The sequence below is a fragment of the Prinia subflava genome, chromosome 4, assembly GCF_021018805.1.
Source record: "Prinia subflava isolate CZ2003 ecotype Zambia chromosome 4, Cam_Psub_1.2, whole genome shotgun sequence".
Classification (NCBI taxonomy): domain Eukaryota; kingdom Metazoa; phylum Chordata; class Aves; order Passeriformes; family Cisticolidae; genus Prinia; species Prinia subflava.
In genome coordinates this window covers 61834742-61848131 of record NC_086250.1, presented here as the reverse complement: position 1 = coordinate 61848131, position 13390 = coordinate 61834742, and the positions used below count along the sequence as shown (strand labels likewise).

Below are 13390 nucleotides of genomic sequence, written 5' to 3'. Positions count from 1 at the left end.
ACCATGCAGGTAAAAGGCCTCTCCCATGTTAACTTATGCCTTCCCTCAGATGTGTGTACAGGACATGGAGAGGAAATCCCCCATGGACTTCTCTAACTCCTTTTCCCCTGTGGAAATTTTCAGGTACACATTGCCTCTACCTTATGGGTTGATCAAGTATCCAGTTATTCTTTTAATACTGCAGAACTTCTTAGCTGGCTTTCTTCTTCCTGTGCCTCTGGAGAGTCAGCCTGTCTGTAATTGCCAGATTCCTTTGGAAAGGTGGACATCAACACTACTGCTCTATCTCTGACTTTGCAGGTTTCCCTTACTGACCTGCTTCAGGTCTTCCCACCCTGCCTGGTTCTCCCCATAGATTGTGAGAAGCACCTTTCTCCTTACAACAATCATTCACTCAGGCATGCACTGGAATATTACAACTTTCACATCTGCCTGATGTTCCCCTCCCAAAGGGGAACTAGACAGATGTTTCCTGCCATCAGGAATAATTACCTCTCACTGTTCACTCAGTGGTCCCTCATACAGTGTACTGGGAGAGCAGGCTGTGGAATGCTGTGGCCTTCCCTCTAGGATTGCTGTAAGGTCAGTGTGCCAGAGGGGGCTAACTGCATTGAGTCTCCTATACCATGCACAAAGCTTTATGGATGGATGTGTTTAGGAGTCTTCATTATGAGAAATTCTATATTGTTTACTCCAAGGTAATGTCTGTGTTTTTAGCTGCCTAGAGTTCAAGGGCTGAATACAAACACAGCTGAAGGGGCAGTGAATAACATGAGACAAGCAACTTGCCTTTAAAGGGAAATAATTGAAAGAGCTTGTATTGTGTCAGTCTGCTGAAACTTCAGGTTTTATCTGAAGTTTACCAGCTGCCCAAGTGTAGTGCTCCTTCTCCCACTGTGCAGCTGTCTTGGGTTTTTTGCAGTCAGCATTGCAGTTCCGATCCCAGGAGTAACACTACTGTCAGAGCCCCCCCATTTCGTCTGTTCTCAAGGCACTTTAGAACTTTTCCTTCTTTCTTAGAAGCAGTTTTTATTGACCCTTGGCCACTAGAATTGAGTGGGAAGAGCTTTGTTTTATAATGTCCCTCTACACGCTGCTCTCTGTAGAGCCTTGATCCTTAAGCAATATCTTAAAAAAAATAAACAAAGACCCAGGTTGTATCTGGAAAAGATTACATTCCTTCAAGTCAAATAGAAAGTTCATCCAACTTTTCTTAAACACATTAGATGAGATGCTATCCTACAGATTTTTATTGGTTTCAGCTTGCATTCAGCTCACGCTGTTCACAGCCTTTTGATATGTACCGCAGTCCTAACGCTACCAGTGAACAGCACTTAAAATATGATCCTCTTCTTGTGTTTTGTGGTATGAAAGTAGAGCTCTCAACTTCTCCAGTCTCCAGGAAGGCAAATAAATAAAGAGTGCTTGATTGTGTAAAGTTTTGCCAAGGTGTTACCTTCCTTTAAACACCACACGCTGGGGAGGGCAAAAAACCACAACCTTTTTCTTGGGCATTAAATTGCAAAGGTGCACACACAGCATAATGGTGTATCTGACTTCTCCTGAACTCATGCTGCTGTCTTGACTGGTAGGTTTTGAAACTAATTTTTCCCCCCCTCATTCTCAATCCAGGAGGCTGTTTGCTTTTGTGATTTAATCAAGCTAGCAAAGGCTTCCTCAAAATCCACTTTATGTTCTCATGGTATTCAGAGTACAAGCAGTGAGTACAGTTAAGACCCAAGCGGTCATCAAAAGGTCTCCAGCTAAACCTTGTTGCTTGATTAGTGCCTCATACACAAAGCTATTTAAATATCAGGAATAACTTTAAACCTCCTACTAGTGAAGGGCTTAATAACCTTAATTGCCTCATGGACAAATTTCCAGAAGTATAAGGAACAACGTTTTTTCTACCTTCACATAGGGAAACCAAAATGAGAAACAGAGTTGAGACAACAACTCAGCTTTAAATTAGTTCCTGTGTTCCCTAACCCATTCTTTTTAACTTTGTTTGCCAAGGTGTAAACAGTGGATAAAACCACTTACAGCACTGATTCTGTCGTTCAGTGTTTGTTTCTTGTGCAGAAGTACAAGCCACAGTCACAAAAACGGGAGAGAGAGGAACTGGGACCAAACACTCCAATATGTGCTTTTTGGAAATATATCTCTGCCCTGCATTTATTGTGTCCTCTCTCCCTAGGAGAAAAAGCTGTTTTTTTGGTGTTCTACAGCTCTGTTAAAAGATCAGCTGAAATCTTCTTTTATACTTCTTTGTTGGTTCAATTTCTAGTCAGGTGGAGCCTGTTTCCTGTTTAAAAACCAGATTGATGAAATATTTTAAGTGCTATCTATGCTTAAAAGACAGATTGTTTTAATTTCCATTCTATACTCTCTGATACAATACTATTGAAAAGCAGTGATTCAGGAAAGCTTTGAGGAATTGAACTTAAAAATTTTAATGGGTTCCATATAGAACACATTTGTCCAACTTGGTGATTCATCACAGATTTAAGTCTGCAAGTAGATGGTGAGTAGGTCTGTGCATTCTGCTTTACTGTAGGAATGATACACCAAATGTGGGTGAGACTGCTGCTGTCTGGAGCAATGAGGAGTGCAGGAATTGTACCAGGACATCCCTGTTGGAGTTTGATGACAAGGGACACTGAAATGACTCTGACACTGTTGGAACCCTCTAAGAACTCAGTACTTCTAAACCATACCTCAGCCTATTGTGAATTAATTGCTGTGGGTTTGGCCCATAAATGTAAATGAATCCCACTTAGAGCTGCTAAAGCACTGAAACACTATTGCAAAGTTCTGGAACATAGGCCTGAGTTGTGGAAACCAATGCAGTGATGTCAGTTGGAGTTTTGCCACTGTTTTTGCTGTGGCCAGAATTTAATTTCAGCTGTGTTACAGGTCAGAGCAGAGCATGTTTGCAAAGTTGGTTCAGAATCTCCTTCCCTGCCATCCCTCTTGCTATTCCAGGCTCAAATTAGTTCTAAACTTAGCATTCACACAGTTAAATGAACACTAAAGTAATAATAAATGATATTTTGTAAAGATAAACCGAAGTGAAGGTTGATCTTGTGATAAAGGCACTAATTTGGGACTTTAGAGATCTCCGTTTAATTCCCAATATGGACACAAATCTTTTGTATAAATTTGGAAGGTCACTTATTTTCTCTTGGCCTCAGTTTCTTAATTATAAAATGAGACTGAGTTAAACTCTCTTCTTTGTTATGCAGTGAGCTTTTCAGAGCATGACTGTGAATACAAACTTTATGTGAAACATGTAAGAAGATACCTCAGGGTTGTGGGGGTTTTTTTTTAGGCCATTACCATAAGGAAACAGTAAGAGTAGAAAAATGTCTGGTCATCTGGACAATCAGGTCTTACCATGTCTCTTTTCAGTGTTTACAATAACAATTAAAATCTTTGAAATTACTTAGCCAGATTAGTGTGTCATGCAGAGTCATGGTTTAAGCAGAGCTGCCTGTTGAGCATCAGGCAGCCACTCACTCCCCACCAATGGGATGGGGGAGAAAAGCAGAAAAGTAAAAGTGAGGAAATTGATGGGTTGGGATAAAGAGACTTCAAGATTAAGACAGTCTGATGGATAAAGCAAAAGCTGTGCACACAAGCCAAGCAAAACAAGGCATCCTTTCAGTCCTTCCCAGGGCAGGCAGGTGTTCTGATTTGATTGGGAATAAATTAAATTAATTTTTTCCGAAGTCAAGTCCATTCTCCCTGTGACAGTAACTGGTGACTGAACTCCCCCTGTCCTTATCTTGACCCATGAGTCTCTTGTTATATTTTCTCTGGACCATTCATTCGAGGAGGAGAGTGGTAGAGTGGTTTGGGTGAGTACCTGACATCCAACCAGGGTCAACCCACCATAACACATTCCTTAGCTTAGAATAAAAAGTGCAGTACTATATAATAAAAACCACCACCCTGTTGTAAAGATGTATTATGGGAAATTAGATTAATGCAGAAAAACTGTATCAAGAAGGAAATGTCAGAAGTCTCTGCTAAAAGTACACAAATTCTGCCAAACAAAAGTGCTATATGTGCTTCCAGGGAGCTTGGAAAAAAATGACAATGTGAAGATGATATGCTTACTGTGTGTCAAATTAAACCTCTTTTTCAGGTCACATGAATCAAAGGGATGAAAAAGACAAATGGATTAAGGCTGACACACAAAATGGCAAAGTGTGTCTCAAAAGCCAAAGCTGGATCCAGTCTGTCAAGCTGAAGAGTTCTTAAAGGTGAAATAGACCAAAGAGATTAAATCAAGAAACTACAAAGGAACGTTTCTGTAAAATTATGATATTTTTTGGATGGATATTCTTAATATAAAAGAGAAACTATTAAAAATGAGAGCATTTTAACCCAAGATTTGCCTGTGACAGTACTGACAGTACTGGTGCTAAACAGTCTGGTTTACTTTTAGTGCCTTTTAGGAATGAGATGATCTTACATATTCAGAATTTATATAACTTGATCCACTTACCATATCACTTTAAAAGCTGGTAGCTTTCAAACAAAAGTTTGGAGTAGTCATTTAAAAAAAAAAAAAAAAAAAAAAATAAAAAACATTTTCAACATTTCCAAGGTGGCATGCTTTACAAGCTCTGTTATAGTTTTAAATTAAATGTCTCAAAACTGTGGGAATTCTGCTGGTTTATGCAAAATGCAGAGAATTTTCTTCAACCAAATTGTATCATGGACAGGAAAAAATCACTTTCAGTGTAGTTCTTATGTGGTCTCATTTGGTGTTTGAACCCTGAGCAGTTTCTGCCTGGCCAATGGGTACTCTGTGTAAAAATCCTTCTGTGAAATGGCAGGACTTGCTCTGTGTCATCCTGAACCTCTGGTTTGTGGATAGAAATAAGAGCTCCAGCTGTGTCTACCACTGTTCATCTGCAAAGAAAAGCTTTTAAAATAAATAAAAGTGCAAGGGATCTGGTGATTTCAAGGAGGAGCACTCCTCCAGCTGGACTTTGGGGTGAGTCCACATGAACATTCCCCTGGAGAAAAAGCTGCCCCAGTAACTGAGAACTGGAATCTCTTGGTTTGCTGCTTGTGCAGTGACTTTGAGCCCTGTCCTGCACAGCTGAGCCAGCTCTGGGGCCAGGAAGGCAGAGCAGGGAGATGAGGGGAGCAGGTGGGCTCTGCACAAGGGCAGGATTCTGTGTTCCTCTAATATAAGCACACAGTAAAGTAAATGGAGCTTTTAAAAGCCTTTCCATCCCTCTCTGTGGCACCTTATAAAAGCAGTAGTGAATTTGGTGTTTTAAGCTGAAATGTAAGAATCCCTGCCAGCTGAGAGATGGTGAGGAGCAACAGAGAATTCAGACTGTCAGCTCAGGCTTTAAGTTTTGTATATATGTGTATTTACTTTAGTTTATACTGGTACATTATGAAATTAACTTCTCCTTTGCCACAGGATTCCCCAGGAGCTATAATTGCCCCTGGCTAATGGATTTCAAGAGTCAAGGACAGCATATCTACTCTAATTCAGGGTGGTTAAAAACTCCACTTCCTGTTGACTGTTGTATGTATTGTTTGTTGGGATGAGGTGGGTGCTGATGCATATGACAATTTCTATGTATTTTTAATATAAATACTGATATATAAAACACTTCTAATAGTATTACTAAAGGCATTACAATATTATTAGATGTGAAGTATTATTATATTTTTTAAACTTACAAAATCAATAAATTATAATGGTTTTGGATACCTAGAAAAATATTTGAAATGAATGTTTTCTGTGCCCTACTGCAGCCAAAGTGAAAAAAGCACCTCAAAATTCACACCATGGAAAGGTAAAAGCAGTCTAGCAGGTACTTCACAAGATCAAATGCATTTAATGGTCCCATTATTCACCTGAAATACAAAGCCTGTCAGCCTCTGAGATTAAGCTTGTATTTTTTGGGACTGCTGCATCAGCAGTTTAAGGGAGAACTTAGTAAGAAAACATATTATTTGTTCAAAAGAGCAAATATTCAAAAGAAAGCAAACTCAGACTTTGAATTCATTAATTCTCTAAATCTAGCAGGAATTAAACATCAGGATTGTTAGTTACTTGCTTAAAGAAGTATAAATCAGCCAGCAGAAAAATTGAGCTACCACTAAAGCTACTGATTATATTCATTCCAAGCTAATACATGTTGAGACCAGCTAGAATGTTAATATAAAGGTCAAGAATGAGTTCAAGGAGGACAAATCCTTGGGAGTTTCCCCAAAGGCATTGAACAATCTCTTGTTCTGCTATAATGAGATGAAACTGTATTTTTCTCTAGACAAGGGAAGATGAGTAGCTTGTCAGCAATTAGAATTTGAATGGTGAATCCCTTGTGTGCTCATGTATCTTTTTTGTCCATTTGATGAGAAGACATTCTTGTTACTGGAGCAGATTTATACTTTTTTCATCTGTGCTCCTTTTAATTTGGTTCTCCTTCCATCACAGCTGCCAGCCAGCCCACAGTTCAGACCTGCAGACACGAACATCAGCTTGTTTAGAGAGCTGGACTCAGCCCAAGAGCTTTTATGAGAATGAGGGCTCTGGGTGCACAAGTGACTGCTGAGAAGTGGAGAACTGTGCTTAAATGTATGGGTGTAGTTGTGTATTAAAGAATCTGCAGTCACTACCTACTCACTGCTCTCAATTCCTCCAGAGGGCTGTTGATGAGTAGCAGCCACATCAAATGTGAAGCTCTCTGGGGAGTCAGAGTGTTTATGTCCTGGAGAGGACCTTCCTGGCAAACAGGAACCTCAAACACATGCAAATTTATTCATTGCTTGCTCTGCACGGGACTACAAAAACTTTCATTACTGAAAGATGTAGACGGCTTGAATCAACATCTGAGTTAGCAGTGCTGTCTGAGTGCAGCTGTCTTGCTTGAAGGCATTCATACTCCTGTGAGAAAGATTTGCTATGCTTCCTTACTAATGCAACAAATGGCCTTTTATTAAAGTGTGATTAGTTTTAAGAAAAAATAACACAGTGGTCTTTTCATGCTCTGGAGAAAAAACCTTGAACTGTAGAGATGTTGCACAATTTTATCATTTTTCATTTTGAAGAATTTGTTTTTTCAGGCTCTGATCTGTGTTTTTTGGTGAAGGTGGTTATGTTACCATCCCAGGCATATCCAAGCCTGGAAGGAGGGTCAGCATCATTATGTTCCTGTTTCTCCAGTTCAGCTGTGTATTTCAAGACAACTTGTCTGCAACAAGAGTTTAAAAATAATAATGACAAAATAAAAATTTTCAGAGGCTGTTTATGCAAAGAACACTAAAAGCAGTTTAATGAAGGAAAGGTCCTTATTTTAACTAAAGATACCAATATAATAAGGGTGTTGTGGAAAGTAAACCAGAAGATAATTGGTTACATCACAGAGTCACAGAATGAATTAGGTCTGGAAAATACTTCAGGCTGATGTTGCTAGACCAGGTAAGTCATGGCTTTGCCAGATGAGTTCTGAATATCTTTAGGTATGAAGGTTGCACAGTCTATGGGCTCTTCTTCAAGAGTTTCACCAGCTTCCTGGTTAAAAAATAAAAGTTTCCTTGTGAGCAGAATGTAATCAGAATTTTACATATGCCACTTGTCCTATCAGTGCACCTTTGGCCATGGTCTGGCTCTGTCTTCTGAGTGCTCTGATGAGCGTTAGGGACAGCAGTAAGGTCTCCTCCATCTCGAGCTTTCTCCTGGGACTTACCAAAGCAGTTCTCTGAAGGTTCTTCACACCTCACATGCTCCAGCACTTCAATGATCTTGGTGGGCTTCATCCACACTTGCTCTAGTGTGTCAGCATTTGCCTGAACACAGACCTGAGTAGGTGTTTCCACTGGAATAATAACATTGTCTTTGGAAGAAAATATAAAAGCAAACAAGTTAAATAAGCCAGCTACATCCAAAGGTATTGCAGCATCTCCAGGGTGTTTTCTCATAGCTCTGTAGGAAGGCTATAGTGACTGTGCAAGTCCCTCTTGCTGTTTTTCTGTTCTAACCAGTGTCTTTCACACCTCCAAGTATTTTTACCCTTTCCTCATTCACCTTTTGTTTGCTTTTTGCCCAGCCTCTCTACTGTAGTTATCTTCTGTCACCCACCTTTTTTAATGTGTATTTTTTTTAGAAATGGAATTGGGTACACAATGGGCAGTGCTACTGGCACTGACCCTGGACCTGCCCCACACTGCAGCTTCTGTGACAGCTGGACCAGAAGAGAGAGTTGTCTGTGATGCCCAAACCCACCCATGACCCCTCAGATCTCCCTCAACATTTTGTGTCCATCGCCCTTTTGCAGCATTAGAGCACAAAGCTAATAAAACTAGATCAAAATTTGGCAAGATCAGGCCTCCTGAGTGAAAAAAGAAGAAGAGCAACTCTCCCTTCTTTTTCGGCAGGGTCAATCCAGCAATTTTGTTACCTTCTCAAGTTGAAGAAACTGAACCCACCACCTCCATTCTTGTGAATAATGTCTCTTTCTTTCCATGCCTGTGTGAGCTGGCTGCCAGCCCAGTCCTGCTGAGCAGAGCCCCTGTGCTGAGCAGGCTGCAGTGCCTGGGGAAGAGCCAGCTCTGATCTCCCCTCCTCCCCAGCAGCTTCACCCTGATCTGGTGTGTCACAGCCACAGCGAGGCACTCTGCTTCCCTGCTGGCCAACTCCTAAGCTCTGGAAAAATATCATATGCAGCAAGCAGACAATGCTAGAAAAAATCCACATTGAAGGGCTTGGTTATGTGCCAGCAATGGTGCTGCAGTGTTTTTTGTGTTGTTTCCCAAAGTGGAAATGCTGGAGATGGTTACGAGAGGCAGATGTGCCCAGCTGTAATGTTTGCACCACTACAGCAGGAAAGGGGAAGTGGGCAGCAGTGGAAAAGGCACAGAATTAGTGAATCAAGAAGGGCTTGTTTTCAACCACTGCAGGATATTTTTTTTTATAAAAGTCCAACACTGACACACTCTATGAACCACATGAACACAAGGCTGCATCTGTTTTTATATTAGGGAGGCCTGTGCCATTGAGGAATGTGTGCACAATTTATATGAGCTATAAGCTCTGACCTATAAAAAATCAACTCATCCAAGTCCAAATTCCTGTTTTTCATGGAAACTGCGATGTATAGCGGCTGTCTGAAGCATGTATAAGGGGAGCTGTTGCTATTTTTTTGGAAACTTATGATGTCCCATGCCTGGAGCTACAGTTGAGTGGTTTGCCAGAAACAGCCATTCATTAATCATCAACACATGGTAAAAAGGTTGTTTATTTAAGATATACTGTATGACAGAGCTTGTTTATTTTATTTATTGATTGATTTTTATATTTACTGTCTTAAATGAGCACATTGATGAATAAAAGTATTTCAGCCAATAATTACAGTTATCTTTGGCAAAGCAACTATCTCTTGGTATAAGTCAGACAAAAGTACTGGCCCAAACACAGGGCTTGAGCACCACTGGAATAGCTTACCCAAAGTTTGTCTCCATTTTACTGAGAGGGGCTAACTGGGAAATGCAGTTCTGCAAAATGGTCTGAATGCTGGGCCATCCCAAAATTCAGCAGATTTCCAGAATCACAGAATGTGCAGAGTTGGAAGGGAACCACCAGGATCATCCAGTCCAGCTTGCAACCCTGCACAGCACCATCCCCAGGAGTCACACCCTGTACCTGAGAGCAGTGTCCAAACTCTTCTGAACTCTGTCAGGCTGGTGCTGGGACCACTGCCCTGGGGCTCTGTTCCTGTTTGACTGGGTACAGCATAATAGAAAGCAGAGCTTTTGAAAAAAGACATTTTGAGGTGAGGTTACAGAAACCAATCAAACCAATCAACAGGAAAGTAATGGGTAACAAAAGCTCAAACATGGGAGAAATGTTTATAGTGCAAGTACAGGAGAAATTAAGCAAATAGAGGCAAGGAGCTAATGGGAAAAGCAGGGAGCATCCTGCAGGCACGCTCCAGGTTACAAAATGTGGTAAGACTCCATAGGATCTAAAGTACTCTGAGGTCCATGTCAGCTGCAATAGTTTCATCATTTTATGGCATCCAGTTCACGTGCACTCAGTGGCTGAAACATGGCTCTGCAGGAGCCTCTGTGTCACTTCCAAAAAGAGATTTACCATCAGTGAGATAACAGTCCTGTATTTGTGTTGCTTATTAAACAGAAGACTCAGGAGTAATTGTTGTTGGTCTTTTACCCAATTGTTTAGGAGGTCTTAATTTCTGATTCCATGTTTGTTGGATCTTTCCCGCCTTGAGACTGAAATATTTGGATAAGAAATTCTGCTTTTTCAGGAAAAAAAGAGTTCTTGCAATCTCCTTTCTAAGCAACAGCAGCCATCAGAAAACACAACAACAAAACCAAACAAAAATGGAAGTCTTCTCCAAATGTCAAATGTATTGTGACTACTAAGACCTTATGTAATTTTTGTTTAAAAGGCAAAAATTGTAAGAGGAATTGTTGATGAGTAACTTGTTAATAGCGTAGTCATGACTTTAGGAGAAATGTAACGAGTTAGTGCAGACAAGAAAGAAGGAAGCACCTAATATTGCTCTCAGAGGATCTTTTGGGGGAACCAAACTGTTACAGATGAGATGTAGTTTGGAGAAAGCACAAAACCAGCTGGCTTCTCTGTCAATGACACGTTTCCCTTCTCATTTTGCATCTAGAAATGTCAGCACAGAATGTTTCACAGGGAACAGAAGTGTTTCACTAAAGATGCTGGTGTGTTATTTCCTGTAGGAATAGTCTTAAGCAAATCAAACTGACACAACCTTTTCCTGCATTTTAGAAAGCAGTGAGTTAGGTTGCTTTTCCTCTAGCAGGAGAAATCACTTGTACCAGTACCATGTACTTCCACATTAGATTATCCACGATTCTGCCATTTAGAAACTGAATTAACTGAAAGGTCATTAGCCTTTGGATACAGAAATATGCAGCAGGATGCCAGGCCACAGACCGTTTTTTCTTCTAACATTTATTAAACCTGGAAGCAGGGCAGTATGTTGGCAAATATAATCTCAAAATCTACCTGATACTGGAAAGAATGAACAATTGAAAGCCCATAACTGTTTTTTATGAAGCTGCATTGGACTGAAACTTGAAGAACTTTGTGGCTCCATGTGTTTTCTATTTTAATCTATCAAAACAGTAAAAATAAAAAAAAAATAATGTGGCACAATACAAGACATATGACTCAATACTTGCAAGGTTTAGTCTATTAAGAAATGTCTGCTAGGACTGGTTAGTGTTTAACAATAAATAATGGGGAATTCCTTTGGAACAATAAAGTAGTGTTTTATGCCATAGATATTTTAGGGCAACTTTAAACTAAAACCATATTTCTTTTATTGCTTATTTAGAACCTAAGCCACTAGCATATTTAATTCTCCAGATGAATGTGATTTTTACATAGATGACCTCTTCCATCTCCTTGAACAGGGAACGAAATGTCTCTGCAATGTGGGTTTCACACTGCAGAACGTAAATTACACCTGAAACCAGCCTTTACCTTCTGTGAAAATCTAAGAACCTGAATATGGTTTTAAGAGTTGGTCTGAAAACAGAGAACGAGGGCCCATTGTTTGTTTTTCTGACAATCTATGGCTTGTCATTCATTACTAAAAACACACAGGTTGTGAAAGAAACACATAGTATTATAGAAATATGTGACAGCGACAATACTGCCATTGCTTTTGATGTTGAAAAGCTACTGCAAGATAACTAACTCTAGAACCATGCCTTGTTTTACTGTGCTTTTGATGTAGTTATTGGCAGAGGATCAAATTTTTATTATTTTTGCTGTATTGGCCTTGAACTGCAGTTTGAAAAATAAGCTTTTCCTAAACTGGGAAACATGCAGGATGTGGACCATATCTGAATCTATCTGTGAACTCCCTTTTATCTTCTGAATATCATTCCATCTGGATGCAGCCAGTGTATTCTGTGGTCTGGCAAAGTCTAGGGTGGGGTGTCTTTGGACCTCTTAGAAGGAACAAGCAAAAAATGTTCAGGACTGCATTATTCTGCATAATCAATCCACATAATAGGTGTTGTCCTAGACTCAGATGGTGCAGGATAGGAGTTTCCTATCACTGAATATATGGTGTGAAGCATTGGAGACTGAGGCTGGCAAGGAAAAGAACCATCCACCGTCCAGAAAACGAGACTCAAGAAAATAAAACTGGCGAAGCTTATCTAGTTCTAAACATCACAAAAAGGGCAAAGATAACACTGGGTGGAGATGTGTGTCTCATGGTTGCCTTTTTGTTTTGCAAAGATGTATAACTCTCCAGGGTTATCTTTAGAGTAAAAATAACTGGTTGGGAAATTCCTTGGCTGAGTTAGAAGAGTTTAATCAAGACCTTTGGAGAACCCATTGCACGTGGGACTCTGAGGCAGAGGCAGAATCCTGGGTCATCCCAGGCCACAATAATGCAAACGAGTTTCTGAGAAATCATGTCAGCTCCTTGATGTTGGTTAACCCAACACAAACTGGAATTCACACAAATTTCTATTCCCATTACATCTGACTTGTACAGGAACATGGATCAGCAAGCAGAATCAGAAAGGGCTGACACACTGGTGCTGCTCTAAACAGAGATATGAAGTCACAGAATAAAAGAGTCAACAACAGTAATCGGAGGATAAAAGAAAATCCCTTCAGGCTTAATACGAGGAAAACTGTCAGAAAATTATGAAGAGATTAAATGAATCTGACTTTATGGTTTTTTTCAATTACTACTGTTGCATACCAATCTTACACAGCATTTTCTGTATCTAGCAAGTGTTTAATTAGAAGTAGAGGTTTTAAGGAGGAATGACATTGAGAAAACTACATCTGAGAGAAGTGAAGAGAATAAGACCAATGACACCAGAATTTTTTTGTGGTAAGTCAGGGAAGTAGTAGAGGAGAGTTTGGAAAATGTGAAGCACAGTGGAAATACCTTTTGAGTTATTAAGCACATGTGTTGGTCTTGTGGTGTCTGAAGTGACCACTGAACCCTGGAGAGCAGGAAGCACAGTACCTACAGAGGACCTGTTAGACAGTTAGAGCTCTCCTAGTATAGGCTCTCTATGTAGGATAGCACTGGATATTTCTTACTCCCATAAAGTTTTATTAAGTTATATACTCAGATATGTCTAAACTTCAGTTCCTTTCCAGTTTCAGGCCCTGTGGCCTGTCTGGCCACTGTGCTGTTCTAGGTGTACAGGGCCTGGTCTGTAATACTATAAATCCTCATGGAAGGGTGGTGGACTTTGAATCCAGAACTTTTGAGACTCACAGGAGAAAACTCAGCTCTCAACTCAGTTCTCCCAATTTTTAAGAAGGGTAAGAAGGAAGGTTCCAGCAATTAGAGATCCTCCAGTCTCACTTCAG

The 13390-nt window shown here is 40.2% G+C and overlaps 2 protein-coding genes across 3 annotated transcripts in view; one reads left to right on the top strand and one right to left on the bottom strand.

Moving 5' to 3' along the window:
- The window catches only part of FAM185A (family with sequence similarity 185 member A), a 39097-nt gene extending 30148 nt beyond the window's left edge, over nt 1-8949 (top strand). The window contains exons 8-9 of one of the 2 annotated variants that reach the window (XM_063396947.1): nt 4151-4268; nt 5450-8949. In XM_063396947.1, the coding sequence (XP_063253017.1) occupies nt 4151-4266 (116 nt within the window). In that variant the 3' untranslated portion in view covers nt 4267-4268; nt 5450-8949. Of the gene's footprint in view, nt 1-4150 lie in introns of both variants that reach the window. The other variant, XM_063396946.1, reaches the window with a different exon arrangement.
- The window catches only part of FBXL13 (F-box and leucine rich repeat protein 13), a 63744-nt gene continuing 57432 nt past the window's right edge, over nt 7079-13390 (bottom strand). The window contains 3 exon segments of the mRNA XM_063395009.1: nt 7079-7300; nt 7762-7874; nt 8467-8683. Of these exon segments, the coding sequence (XP_063251079.1) occupies nt 7079-7300; nt 7762-7874; nt 8467-8683 (552 nt within the window).